The sequence below is a fragment of the Mytilus galloprovincialis genome, chromosome 5, assembly GCF_965363235.1.
Source record: "Mytilus galloprovincialis chromosome 5, xbMytGall1.hap1.1, whole genome shotgun sequence".
In the NCBI taxonomy this organism is placed as follows: Eukaryota; Metazoa; Mollusca; class Bivalvia; order Mytilida; family Mytilidae; genus Mytilus; species Mytilus galloprovincialis.
In genome coordinates this window covers 15,651,694-15,667,581 of record NC_134842.1, presented here as the reverse complement: position 1 = coordinate 15,667,581, position 15,888 = coordinate 15,651,694, and the positions used below count along the sequence as shown (strand labels likewise).

The 15,888-nt window shown below is 30.9% G+C and overlaps 1 protein-coding gene across 2 annotated transcripts in view; it reads left to right on the top strand.

Annotated features, from left to right (window-relative positions):
* LOC143075249 (uncharacterized) overlaps window positions 1-15,299 on the top strand; it is an 89,840-nt gene extending 74,541 nt beyond the window's left edge. Inside the window, exons 1-7 of one of the 2 annotated variants that reach the window (XM_076250610.1) lie at window positions 8,177-8,422; window positions 9,948-10,042; window positions 11,384-11,704; window positions 11,995-12,113; window positions 12,351-12,531; window positions 13,171-13,260; window positions 14,054-15,299. In XM_076250610.1, coding sequence (XP_076106725.1) covers window positions 9,964-10,042; window positions 11,384-11,704; window positions 11,995-12,113; window positions 12,351-12,531; window positions 13,171-13,260; window positions 14,054-14,190 — 927 coding nt within the window. In that variant the 5' untranslated portion in view covers window positions 8,177-8,422; window positions 9,948-9,963 and the 3' untranslated portion in view covers window positions 14,191-15,299. Of the gene's footprint in view, window positions 1-8,176; window positions 8,423-9,947; window positions 10,043-11,383; window positions 11,705-11,994; window positions 12,114-12,350; window positions 12,532-13,170; window positions 13,261-14,053 lie in introns of those variants that run through there. The other variant, XM_076250611.1, reaches the window with a different exon arrangement.
* The last annotated feature ends 589 nt before the right edge of the window (window positions 15,300-15,888 follow it).

Sequence of the window (15,888 nt, the reverse complement as noted above, 5' to 3'; positions counted from 1 at the left end):
TGAATATTAATTGTCAAATTAAACACTTTTCGAAATTTTCAACTTTTTGTAGAATTCTTTATTGTATTTAACTAATCGATATATCTAGTACACAATACAAAGCTTTCCACCACAGTATATGATTTAATAAAGGAAACCTTGCAGGTTTATATATTATAAAAACCTTTTCGTATTCAAAGGTATATTATATAGCAAATATATAATGCATACACTAAAAGAAAGCAAAACATTGCAAAAAGACTTCATAATTTGGTGCGCTGGAAGTCTTTTTTCTTGATTCAATCTTTCTACGAATGGTGAAAAACTCACACTGCGTCGGATAGAAATCGACAATATACACATGCAGGTATACTATTTCTCAATAAAAAATGTAATTCATTTCAAGGAAAATACAAAATAAAAGATAAATTTGGTATGTTTTTTTAGGTTTTTAAGTTATATCAGGTTGAACATCGTTACTTGTATTTGTCTGTTGGTCTTTTATTAAGCAATGGAGTTGTCAGATTATTTTTGACTGATGAGTTGAAATGATTGTCTGATAACTTTGTCTCTCTTTTAAAGATTGATTGTAAAGACAATTTTAATATTAAGACAACTCTTGGATACGATTGTGTGCGAGTGCAGTTTAAAGGAAAGAAAATTTATACACGAGTGCCACATGTGGCGCAGAATCTGTTTACCCTTCCGGAGCATCTGAGATCACCCCTAGGTTTTTGGTGGGGTTCGTGTTGTTTATTCTTTAGTTTTCTATGTTGTGTCATGTGTGCAGTTGTTTGTTAGTCTTTTTCATTTTAAGCCATGGCGTTGTCAGTTTGTTTTAGATGACTGTCCCTTTGGTATCTTTCGTCCCTTTTTTTATAAGTGATTCCCGATTAAAGTACCACAACACAAACAACCGTTATCAACTTCAGCATATCTTGACACTCTGAACACAATCCATGTATTTCATTTTAATATGCGTCATTATAAAAGCCAATTAAAGAACTAGTTAAAAGTCCAGACAGATCATTTGTAGAAAACGTACTTGTTGCCAAGATAAAGTACTATTTCACAGTTTGTTTGTGTATTTACATTAGCCAGTGTAAAATCTGGAGATCTTCCCATGTTCACGGGAGGCCTTTAAAGATAGTTACTTTTACACTTTATGTGGAGTGCATGGCCTTGAAAGAAGAATTTACTACTTCATTCATAGGAATTTCCGTAATGTATTTACGTCTAACCACACTTCACCATCGTCTTTTTAACATTTATATGATATATATCATATATTAAGCAAATATTTACACTACATCATAGAACAGCTACATGTGGATCTTTCTGTAGAATTAAGAAAAAGTCCCTTGTTCGTAAAGTGCTTAGTTTCTTTCAACGCTAAACATACACTTATTAATGATTTTGAGAATAAGTATTTGATGAGTTGTTTATAGTTTTCCTTTTGTAGAAAATTGATATTGAAAGAAAAACTCACGGAGTTTATTATACTGAAATGCAATCTGTGTTGATTCATGTCATTCCTAGTTCTTACATTTGCTCTTCTTCAATGCAAATTATATGTAATAAATAGTTCAAAAGAGGCAAAAAAAAAATGTAAGAAAACCTGCAATTTAATCAGCTTATGCTTTTAACTGTTGTGAAATTGTTAATTCTCCTTAGATCAAACTGCATATAGAATGCACATCTCCAACTAATTACAATGGTCATTTGCATCCACGAGAAAGCGCCTTGACATTGGTTTATAACAATATAAACAAAGTTGTTCCTTCGACTAGTTACGGATGACCATATTTTGATTGAACATTTTGAAATGTAAAGGACACAGATGATAAGTAATATGTTTCTCTTTACATTGCCAATTTCGGTATATCTTGACGCGGTTTATCATCAATGTTCTGCCGTGTCTTTGACAATATTATTGATGCAACTGAAGGAACAGAAGTTGTCTACTTTTGTATGAATTTATGTTCATCATACTAATTATTTTAAAGTGCATTGTCTTATCATCTATTTCATTTTGTCTATGGACATTATGTTATAAATCATGTTTTCGCATACATCATTTCGCTGCTATGCTAAGTAAAATAACCTTGAAAGCTTCATTTAATCAACTCTGGTAGGATAATGTTAACTGTTAAATAGTCCCCACAATAACGGTATTTTCATTAAGACACTATTTGTATATTTGTAAAAAATTAAATTGTAGCAAAAGAAGCTTATTTTCAAAATTTCGAAGGCATTTACAATACATCAACCAGGTACACATTATTCAGGTTGCACTGCATAGGGGTTCATAAGCTTCTTCTGATATAAATGCGCGTGTGGTTATTTGAATCCTAAAACAGGCATTACTAGAATGTAAGATACAATAAATGTCAGTCCAGACCATTTTCCAATGTCGGAACATATTAGGTCATTCTCCAAACACATGACTGTGTAAAATATATCATGCAATAATTTAAACACAAATAGACAATTTTGGTCACCTAATGCGTGATACTGATCGTAAAAAAAATAACAGTTAATAATTAAATGGTGCGCAAACAGATTCGCTTATTTTGCCTTCCCTATCTGGAACGCTAAAGATGGTCTTGTTACAAATTTAAGTTTTTTTTTATAATTTTTCTGATACGAATAATAATACTCTGTAATTTTTAACGTGTGTATACTTAAGCATGCTTGTACAACACCATATTGATTTAGATAAAAGGGCAGATATGGGCTGAGAGTAGGTTACATATGACAATTTCGTTTACAAAGGAAAATCCGACCAACCGATTGAAATATGAATAATTAAGTCAAATTGTTAACTAGTGTAACGATACGAAATGACACTTATTTTTCTTGTCTCACTTGGATAAGGAGGTTTCCATTTGTTAGTTTCAATTTGATTAAAAACCTTTTTTGCAATCATATGATTTTAAAATTTACCTATTTCACTTGATTCTTGAAAATCTTAAATATACAAACATTAAAAAATCCGAAAGTTGAACTGTGTGAACGATCGACCAAAGTTCGTTTTCAGAAACAAAGAGGCCATGAAATGTCTATCATCTCTTCATGATAAGTATGTTGTTGTTCCTGCGGACAAAGCTTCAAATAATATTGTCTTTGTATGTAAATAGTATTACTACAAATGTCTTGTAAAAGAATTGGGTATAAAGGAGCACTCAGGTAATCCAACATACGAAGACATATCATTTGACAAGGATGAGATTTTAGCAAATCATAAGTCCTTCATGGCTTCAATAAACATTACTGGGAACACCAAATCGGAGGAGTTACCTTGTTTATAAAATTCCGTACAAACAACGGTATATTGCTGGCTCGTCTTCATGTTCTACTAAAGAATTGTCCATAAGATTGACTAAAATTCTATCCGCAGTTAAAGAGGGTCTTCAGAAATACTGTGAAACTGTTTACTCGCGTAGTGGTATTAACCATATGTGGATTCTTAAAACCTCTAAAGAACTTCTAGACAATTTCAAATCTCGGTCTTTTTCTGAAGTAAGTTCTATCAAAACTTTTCATTTTTCCACCCTGTATACCACCATTCCCCATGTGAAATTGAAAAATCGCCTAAAAGAAATAATCCACAATGCCTTTCAACATAAAAATGGTAGCATACGCTATAAATGTATTACTTTGGAATTTCATAAGGCATATTTCGTTAATAGTGACAAACAAAAAGGTAAAACATGCTACACAAAAGAACAAGTGGTTAGTATGCTGGAGTTTCTTATCGACAACATATTTGTTGAGTTTGAAGGTAGACTTTTTCAACAAATTGTCGGCATTCCTATGGGAACGAACTGCGCGCCTCTCCTTGCTGACCTCTTCTTATTTTCATATGAATCTGAGTTCCTGCAGAAACTTGTCAAAAACAAGAAGATCAAAGAAGCCAGGTTATTTAATTTCACTTTCAGATATATTGATAATGTTCTTTCCATTAACAATCCGAACTTTTCTGATTGGGTTCCATTAATATATCCATCAGAACTAGAAATTAAAGAGACAACAGACACGGCTTCCTCCGCCTCATTTTTAGACTTATACCTCAAATTTGACATACACAGTCATCTTAGTACCAGAATCTATGACAAACGAGACAATTTTGATTTTGAAATTATCAATTCCCCCCACCTTAGTAGCAATATACCAACTTCACCTGCATATTGAATATACATTTCCCAACTTATTCGGTATTCAAGAGCTTGCAGCTCCTACTCAGACTTTGTAAAACGTCACCAATGTCTGAGCAGAAAGTTTATGAACCAGGGGTATGTCAAAGAACGTCTCGTCCTTCTTTTTCTAAAACAAAGTTCATCGGAAGGTACCCAGAACTTGTTGATAAATATTCCGTATCAACTTCACAAATAATACACGATGGTCTTGAAGTATAGCTTTTGCGTACTGACATTGTTTTTCATCTTAATAACGTGTTATATTATTCTTTTATTTGTCTTTATTAATATTACTTTTACTGTTAAGTCTGTTTTTTTAGATGTCCTTTTTGACGTAACTCTGTGCTTATGTATCCCATCATACTTTGAACGACAAAATTATTTTATGATGTGACTCTGTACCTATGTATCTTGTCATACTTTGAATGACAACATTATTTTATTTATTAATAGTACTTTTACTGTTAACCCACTTTGTTTGTGATATACATTTGACGTGACTCTGTACTTATGTATCCCGTCATACTTTGAACCACACTACTATTTTATTTATTATTACAGTATACTGTTTAGTCAGTTTTTGTTATATCTATTTTGCATGACTGTATTTATGCATCCCCTCATACTTTGAACGTCAAAATTATTTCATGTCTACCTGTGCGAATTTCAAACGCGCAATTTTATACCAGTACTCAAAACCCTCCTTCCTTGATGGATGAATGTTACATAGACAAATATAATCGTATAATTTAATCGTATAATATAATCAAAATGAGGATGTTAATTTGATGTATGCCCTTTTTGTGCTTCTTCGTTACATTTGTTGTTTTATAGTGATTAAGATGATAGCACATTGTTGACTGCTGTACCCCTATTTTTGACATTTGTAACTACTAGTATTGTGTCTGTTTGTTTTGTTCACGCATCGGTGACAATATAATGGAATATGATACGACTGTCATACAAGTGAGAGGTTTAGCTAGCTATAAAACCAGGTTCAATCCACCATTTTCTACAATTGAAAATGCCTGTACCAAGTCAGGAATATGACAGTTCTTGTCCGTTTGTTTTTAATGCGTTTTGTTATTTGATTTTGCCATGTGATTATGGACTTTCCGAATTGACTTTCCTCTGAGTTCAGTATTTTTGTGATTTTATTTTTTTCTATCTCTGTTGTGTCGTAGTTCTTTTATATTTGATATGTTTCCCCCCGTTTTAGTTGGTAACCCGGATTTGTTTTTTCTCTATCGATTTATGAATTTTGAACAGCGGTATACTACTGTAACTGTTGCCTTTACCGTTTATGACCCGAACCCATTCCCTTGTGTATAGAGTTATATTCAAATATTTTAGAATAGTCGATATGCTAAGCTCATCATAATTACCAGGATTGAAAGATATTATTTCGTTGTCAATTTAAATTATCTTCTAAAAAACGACGGAAAATACACGTCTCGTTATTTGGTGGTGTATTGAAGTATTTAATGCAGTTGGCTTTACAACAGATAAAAGCATTATAGTTTGTTTACAATATTAGATAACTGCACTTACACTGGGTAAATATTACAAATATTACAAACAGTTTGTGTGAACATAAACAAATACTATAAAGGTGAAGCGGTGTGCCTTTATAGTTTAAAAAACATACTTATGATAAACAAAGTGCAGAGTAAAAGTGTAGATTTCAAAAAAATCAGAAAAGTCAACCAAGTCAATAATAGTTAATAATATTTGAAGATAATACTCTTAAGATGAAAAATCTGCAAGCAGAATAAGTACAAACGTATCACTGAGTGTAGTGTTTCACGACAGTAGGTCCTTCTTATAAGACTCATCAGTTAATGTCGTGAGCAATTCGTGTTTTCTGGATTAACCTACAGTTTACGGATTTATGAAATTTGAAGTTCGGTAAACTTATGAAGGCTATTTTTAGGAACGAGTGCGACTGTCAATGTATTTTCTTTTCTTAATTGCTTCATCGCAGCGGAAACGAATTGTATAAGGAGATACGGACGTGTAAGGTTCAAATCATAAGTTGCATGGAAATCTATATATAGATAATCTAAAATGAAGTACAAGACTGCATTAATAAATTTAGTAGCAAAAACATAAACACTATATATGGATTTAGTTCAAAATTCTCACAAAAAAAAAGTTGATCAAATTCAGTACATATTTTTTTAATTATGTTACTCGTTTCGGGATACTGTCTTTACAGTAATTATCAACTTTGTACATCTTATCTTGAGTAAAAATTCTTGTGTTTTATCCTGTTATATGCATGACTTTTAAATATCAAAATTAAATGCATTGATGCATGTTTAAAACTGACAATACTAATGTCATCCATATAAAAATATGTTATCTTCTGATAGTGAATGGATCGGTGTACTATAGTGCGTGAGACTTTAAATATTGAAGTTGTAAATTTCCAAATTAGTCATAGTTAAAATATAAGAAAAAACTTTTCATTCTTTGTAAACATACCTACATTTAACATCCTCATTGATAAGATTTGTGACTAGATTAAACGGAAGGTGCCACCACATCAGTATATTTGCTGTGGTAATGTATAACTTAGTATATAAAAGCACGATAAGCATAATCATTGTTACAAGTTAGACAAATCACCTACAAGATAAATATAGTCGTTAAAGGAAATCGACTGATAATAAATACATGTAGCTTGTGCTCTATAGCATTAGTATTTCTGTTTTGCCTTTTTAATTATTATTGTTTGCGATGCTGCATTTGCCAGTACATTGTTGCAGTTCGATGATATAATCCAGTTAGCTGCATAAAGGAAGCACTGTCACCATGATACATCAGAGGTTATTGAAGAAGGTGTTTAACACGTACAATTAAACGAATAACAACATTTTTGCATAATAATATAATTTGTACAGACTTTAACCAGCACTCAATGTATGTAATTGATACTTGCAAGTGATAAATTTCCTTTCCAACTTTATTTCCGAAATATGAGTATTGCGTGAAATGTCTTTCTGAAATTTATTTATCAAGATTTAAACAAAACAAAAAAAAAAGAAATAATTTGCCATTTCAAAACAGATGGAATACATAATCATAAACACAATACTGATTTTAGGAGCATACAATTGATAAAGTATTACTTTCATTTTTTTTATATTGTCAACACGACGATAACAATCACATTGCTAAAGCATCAACAAATAAGTTAATATAAGTGAGTGATCTTTTTTTTTTGTGTTCAGGAATGTTGAGAATAGCATCTTCTTACATATTTTAACGAACATATTACAATGTTGGTTATAATTTTATACTAGAACAATCTGCAACATTTAACATTTTATTTAAATATTTATCACTGTCTCATTTGTGACATTGTCACCTAGTTGTGGCGTGAGTATCAGTGTAATGTCATATTTAGTTAGAAATTATTGAATATCAAATAAGACATTAGTTAATGCAACCACAATGTATTACTTTAAAGGCTATCGGTAGAAATTTAACGCTAGCATACCTATTTACATTAGTTGATATAACTGTTAAATACGTGTATAATTCACGGTTATAGGTAGATTATTGATGTCTTTAATATCGTTTTTATTCACAGACAAGATAATGAATATTTGTTTTTGTGGTTTATATTCTATAAATTGGATCAAGGTAACAGTGCTATAACAAATAAAAAGGTGCGCTCATAATTGAGGTCAAATGTGAATGAATGAATGAATGAATAAAATTGGTATTTTGAAAATTACATACGTATATGTTGGTTCTAGATATGGTATTTGATAAACTGATAAAGTGGCCGTGTAAATATAACTATACATGTTTAATCAAATTATTGTTATGTTTTTGTCTATGAAGTGTCAAAATTTGCATATGATATTATTGACCCTGAATTGACAATGGTAATTTAACAGTTTATCAATTAGTGAAACAGATTCAATATTTCAATAATATCTTTAAAGAATTATTAAATTGCACTAGTTCGAACATGAAATATAGAATCTTATTGAACCTTTTTTTTTAAGTCGGCATAAAGATATGGTGAAGCCCCGTTAGTCATTGTATAAAAATAGACAAAAAATATAAAGTTTTATATTTACATGCATGTTGCATCCTCACTTAGTTAACTTGGCACGTTGAAGATATAAGGACACAAAACATATTACAAACTGTTCGTCGGAAATGATAATTAGCTTCATTTATTAAGATTGACTTATAAATTGTATACAGAACATATGATTACAGAGGTAAGCTTTAAACTAACGACAATAAAATGATCATAATGCAAACGTTAGTAGGTCTAATATATGAACATTTTGTTCATTAAATTTTATATATATTCCTCGAAAACATTGATGATATCCGTCTGGGTTTTTGTGGACATCTCAAAAAAATACGCGTGTTTACCTACCTATAAAAAGAAAAATAGTAAGGTATTGTCTGTTAATAATATATGGTGTCCGTGGTTACAGGAGCAATTAAACAGACAAAACACATTTATTTTGTAAGTGGAGGTTGGATACTGCACTGAATAGTACCAACCTTACTTGTCATTTTGGCAAACATTTAGGAATAATTTGTTCTCGATGCACTTCAACTTCGTACTTTTATGGATTTTGGATTCGAACTTAACTGATGAGTCTTTTGAAGATGACATGCTCGTCTGGCGCAAATACAAACTGTTTATCCTGGTATCTATAATGAGTTTATTTTTCCAAAGTGAGGATTGTCTTTCTTACAATCAAAAATTATACCAAATCGTCTGGCTTTTATTTTGTTTTTTTTTATTTTTAAGACTTAGTTTGGGGCAGATCATTCTAGTTAACATGTCGTACTTTTAGGGATTCATACCTGTGCTGAAGCATATCAAATTCTTGTATATCTTGACAAACCGCAAGCGTGAACTACTAAATTTTTTAACCGTTGGCAATTTGTTTAAAAAGCGCTTATTGGAAATTGTGGTTTCATTATCATTTAAATGCTTGTGGAGGTTGATGTATGATTAAACCACTTGACTGCAAACATTTAAAAGAAACAAATGTTCAAAGGTATACATTTATAGCTCGGGTGCCCCTTTAAATTCACTAATCGTTGTTATAAAGTTAATGCATGAGCGAAGGATTGGGTTAAGACTATTGATTTAGGTTTACTGTCATATCAAGTTGTAAGACGGTGACAAGATATTGTTTTCTTTTGTTTGTTGTTTGATTTGTAACATAATCAATTGAATAAATGTATCAAATTGTGGGTGAACCCAAAATAAAAATAATAAATGAGATTGATATAGTGAAAAATTACAGGTTATCTAGATAAGTGTTGTTTTATTTTTTATTTTGTAGCGAAAGGACAATCAAAATCTATCAGATCAAAAATAAAGGTATACACAACAAACATTTCATTGTAATAATAACATTAGATAAATTAGTTCTTTTCATAAAAAGAAAGTGACAAGATAGTGTTTCTTCTTTTGTTTGTGGTTTGATTTTTGATGTGCACCTTTATAAATTGAATTAATGTAACAGATAAACGGGTGTGCCCCAAAATTTAAAAGAAAACATGAATGAGATTGCAATTATGAAAATCAAATAAAGGTCATCTTGATAAGTATTCTGCTTTTGTTTTAATACTTTTGATACAAAGATCGAATATCATTTGCACTATTGTTATAATATTTCAATACAAGAAAAAAAACAATACAAATCATTTTGATATAACAAGAATTGCTAAACATATCACTCAATTATCATTAACGAAATTTGTTTTTTCTTGTAGATTGTATAAAGTCATTATGAATAGAATGTTAGTTTATATTGCTTTCATTGTATTAGTTGTGGGTAAAGCATGTACAGCATCTAATTGTACGTCTGGTAAGAAAATTATATTATATTTTGCATACTTAAAATGATGACTTTATCAAAAGGTGCAGATTGGTTTTGTTTTAGTACGTTCCATCATCAAAATGAGCGTGACCTGTACCATGTGTAAGGGATACGAAACAAAACCACGTTTTTTATTCATATTGGTTTCAAAATGAAATATTTTTTAGATACATCCGTTTTAAGAATGGATTGATGGTGTAATTGTTTTATTTAACGTAGACGAAAATAAAAATGATTATAACCTGTAGAATGACTTAATTAATGAATGGCAATAATTTATTTTGAATTTATTAAACCATAAAATTAATGTTTGACTCTTCACATTTAATAATCCGCGAATTCACAATAAATTATTGCCATTCACTATAAATAAATTATTATCAAAAATAAGGCTCAAAGAACTTTTCAAAGTATTTATATTAACAATAACAACGTACACGCATGTTGGCGTATGAATACACGACGTCAGAGTTGGCGTGTTACCATAATAATAATTTTAACCAGAAGACAGTAAATACACCAAATATATTTATTTACACAATGTAATAAGTAATTTCTGAATAGTTGTTGTATATAACATGATAGTGTATTGTAACTCCATCAATCATTGTGCCGTGATGTACATTCCGTTAACCTCCGTGACACAAACATAAGTTTAAGGTGGTACCTAACACTACAGGGAGGTCACTCTGTAAAATCACCTAAACGTCTTAATCACGTTGTATTGTTAAGGAAATATTAATCTTATCAATGATTAAAATGATCGTTTGTTTAACGACTATATATCAAATCATTTGTTTTCCAAGAAAGTAATTTGATTTTTGACTTTTTATATTTTTTTCAAAGGGTCAAAGTAAATCTTTTGTCAAAATTTTATGAAAATTAAACGAGTCAATTAATTATAGTAAAGGTATTAGGTACCACCTTAAATAATTTTAAATTTTGATTGATTTTCTATACCAATTCAGTGTAAATCAGTCGGACTCGTAAATCCAGGGATAACATTTCTTTTTTATTGCATTCAATATGAAATAGATGTATCTACAACTTTTCAAATTGATTGTACGGGGGAGTTTTTATTATCTAAATTGACCCTTTATTTCATATTGTATGTTATATCAATTCAATGCTTCATTCAAGTATAAAATGTATAATGGTATTCAACGTGTGATCTTCCCTCTTGCGTCTAAATTATTCAAAAGTGTTACATGTTAGAGAAAAGTTGTTGTCTGAATATAGTCAGTGTATTCATGTTATTAAATACATTTATATTCTTGTTTAGAATTTATGATAAAATTCTACTTTATCAAAAATGAAATATTTTTTCAGCCTCATGGAATTTAACAACCTTGCCAGTAAGCTTTGGAAAAGACATGATTTTACGGTGTTTCATAAATAGCACAAAGGTCGACATTGATTCAAACTTGAAAGTACGACAATGGACAGGAGGCCGAAACTACGACATGCTTTGTATGGATGGTGACTGCAAATATCCAAATAAATATGAAATGTTAACGCAAAATACCAGTAATGATTTTGAGTTGTTAATTCACAATATTAGCGAATCAGATTTAAACTACAACTACACGTGTACCTGTGGATTTAATGGTTGCACTAAGAATCTGTCTGTCAAACGAAATCATATTATTTGTAAGTTTTTAATGGTGTATATAATTTTCTGAGTATAACAACATCATGTATTTCTTTCGAGTTAGTACTGTAAGTAAAGGGATTCTAATTTGCATGCATTTGTAAACGTCACACATATAAAACAATAGTTCGACTCAATACTATTGAGCTGTTAGAATGGACTCTAAATATACAAAACAACTATATAGGCCTTTGCCATTGTTGAAATAGTGATTATCCCATATATGTTTTTTTAAATATTGAATTTAGGAAATACAATGAATGTAAATTGTTGTACACATCCCTTTCAGCTTTACCATCTATTACACAACTAATAAAAGATAAAAAGTACATCAACAACGACAGCATGGGAATAGAAATTATGCTAGATAAGGTGAACCCTGTTCCGAGCTGCTCAGCATGGTTTCAGGTGAGTAGGAAAAACTATTTGATACTAATGTTTTTGTATTTCAATTGTATTCCAAAAACAGTTTTCATTCAGTGAAACAATATTTAAAAAACATTGCATTGCCTTATGCTAGCATACATCGTATTAAAATAATATTAATTTATATTTAAATGGTTCTGGTACCTGAGATTTACTGCTTGTACTTTAAAAGATTGTCATATACAATCTGACTATAAAGAGACTTCCTCCTTTTTTCAGGGTCGGTTTATCAATGATGCAACTATTTCTGTAATACAATGGTACACATATCATAATGATGTTAAAGTGATTTACAATTTTCCTGTTGACAGTGTCGGTTGTGAAGGGAGACTGCAGATACTTTGCAACCTTGTGTATCGTAATGTTTCCATTTTTGACGAACACATAGATATATGTCATGGTAAGACACATCTAATGTCTTTATATTTGTTAGAATGTATCTGTTCCTTCTTTTGTGTCTTGCATTCATAGTTGTTCATATTTTGTAATGATTAATTGCAAAACTTTGGCAAAAATAATATGCTTTGAAAACAGGACTTCATCATACAGTTTAAAATCCGTCATATAAAACAGATTGAAACTTTCTGATCATGCCAGTGAGGAGAGAGAGCATACTCAAAATTTGTGTTGATGTATCTTAATTTCACAAAACAAATTAAATCTGAGCATTCAAGATTCTTCCTTTCTACCTCAAAGTGTACACAGGTAATAGTTTTCTAAAAAATAGTTGTGAGATGTTTTACTGATTTTTTACCAGAACCAGCTTTGAACTTTTAATGCAAAGAGTAAATGTTAACACAGTCAAAAACTCAGCATGTAAACGGGCACAAATAGTTATTGTGGTATTTCCTTCATGTGAATATAATGTGGAACTCGCGTTTTGCTAAAATTGTTTTGCAAATATTCGCATATAAAAGTTTAACTCCTGTTTTGTGTGTTCTATATTTCTTCCGTAAAGTCTTTCTCCAAAGGTCTTTGAACTTTGGAATTCAGAATATCTCCTTTTTATCTTCATTAATATTTTGTTTTAAATGTTTAGAAAAAGAAGAAGGCACGCTGGCAATGATTACCATATCCATCGGATGTGCTGTGGTTGTTATGATTTTAATTTGCATAATCTTGGCCAAAAGTAAGTTTTTAATACGGTTGATGTCAGTTCAAATCTTACATTACGATTTAAAATATAGCAACTGTCTAGTCAGTGCATATTTGCATGAAAGAGCATAAAGCCGAGATGTACAGGTACCCATCCAATTCCACTATGTTTCTGCTATGTGTATTTGCATTAGTACCCACTAGATGAGTTGAACTTCGTTCAACTGATTTAAAAGTTCGTCTTATGTTGTACTAATATCACCGCTGTCTCAGTTTAGGAGGGGGTGAGATCCGCTGACATCCTGGAGCCTTCTAGTGCTGACTATGCATAATGGGCTTTCCTTACTGCTGAATGCGGTACAGGGACCTGTAATAGTTGTTATATATGCAATTACAGCAAATGTTCCTTTTTATAAGTCCTAAGTCATGTAAGTGTTGCGTGGTACTTGCTTTCAATGCATTTACTATTCATTGTCTCGAATAATCAATACTGAGCTCTCTGTCTAAAGCGAAACAACAGCAGAATGTCACAGAATGAAATGATTAAAATATGTCAACGAATAGTCTTAATCATTACCTTTTTTATTCTGACATCGGCGATATACGAATATCTCTAAAAACGATTAAAATATGAACTGTAAATGCAATTACTGAATTTATCGTGCTGGTAATTGTATTAAAGGTGTGAAAAAACAATTACATTTATATTAAATGGTTTTTCCTTTTAAAATTTACGTGAAACACTAGAATATTTGCAATTGTTACAGTTATATAAAAACAAGTGCTTAAACAATTTGAATTCATTTGTTCCCCTTTCTTTATGATAGGACGCGAGGTTCTGTTTATTAGACGATGTTGGTCCAATGGAAAGACGAAACAAAGTGCAAATATCAATCAAGATCCCCTATTAAATGGAGACACAAAGAAACAAGAAAAGGAAAGATTACCAATATTAAATGTGTAGTTAATACTTTATTGTTATCGGGACCATTTTGCCGTACATTTTTGATGTCACAATGCTTGTATTAGTACATCACAGTCACAATTAATTCCTCAATGTAGTCATCAACGATGGGTGCAATAATACAAAAGAACAGGCGATTTGTTTATTAATTGAAACAACTTTTTACCATATCAACACTGTACAAATGTATTGCTATGTAAAATGTCTGCTATTAATTAAATCTAATATGATATTCATTATTGTCGCGGAAAATTGTTCATCATTGCATGATTGCATTCCTCATTGCATCCAGCACTGCATGCAGACGTGGCGTTAACTTTTGTGTTTTGTGTTCAAGGTAGTAAAGAATGACCTAATTTTAAAACCAATATAAAAAGAAGATGTGGTATGATTGCCAATGAGACAACTGTCCACAAGAAACCAAAATGACACAGACATAAACAACTATAGGTCACCGTACGGCCTTCAACAATAAACAAAGCCCATACCACATAGTCAGCTATAAAAGACCCCGATAAGACAATGTAAAACAATTAACGAGAAAACTCAAATCCTTCATAGCCTTTATTTTATAAGACAATAGAAGCACAGCTAGTTAATGTAAAAGTAACAGCATTTATTTGCATAATAGAACACATTACAAGTTTTTTTTACAAAATACCAGTTCATACTTTCGAAAAAGTTCAAATTTTTACTTTTGTTTATAATATATTCACTGACACACTATGCATTTTTGACATACCATTTCATTGAATGATATCATTTTTTAATATTTCATATTCAGTATGCCAAGTATTATTTCATATTTCACGTGCAGCTAAACGTTTTATAAATGTTATAAAAATGAGTGTGAATATAAAGTAAGCTTTTAGGTTGATCATGTTGTAAATCATGTGTTAGTATTATTTATTGTATATGTGTATTTCAAAGTGTTATTGTCCTATTGAACGCAATCAACAAACACGAAATCTGTGAGCCATTGCCTAGGCGTCATTAGCATTATGTAGGGCACGTCGGTTTGATAAGACGAACATATAGTTTTGAATGTGTATGATTGTGTTATTGCTCAATATTTTTGTTAATCTGTTTTAAATGAATACTTAACAATACACCAGGCTAGTGTTTAATTTGCTTTAATCTAAATTATTAATACTGAGTGACCATTTAATCTTTAGAAAAATACAAGTCCAGATATTTTGTTGTTTGTACCAGATATTTTATCCGTGTCTAATGAAGTTAAATTTACCGAATAATTTTAAATTTTATCAATTTCGCACGCAAAAAAAATGATGTGGTATGATTGCCAATGAGACAACTCTCCACAAGATACCAAATGACACAGAAATTACCAACTATAGGTTGCCATACGGCCTTCAAAAATGAGCATAGCCCATACAGCATAGTCGGCTAACATGCTTTTCTGCATTCCAAACATTTGAAAATCAGGGATGAATACATGCGTAGGAACTTAAGATGAAATATGACATGATGGAACTTATAAAATAGAGTTTTTTATCCCGATTGTGACCTATTGAATTGGAATTTTACAGGTTTTGTACTAACATAAGCATAACGAAAGTTGCAAAGGTGGAACAGGATCTGCCATTTCTTTCCGGAGCACCTTAGATCACCCAAAGTTTTTGGTCGGGGTTCGTGCTACGTAGTCTTTACTTTTCTACATTGGCTAGAGGCATAGGG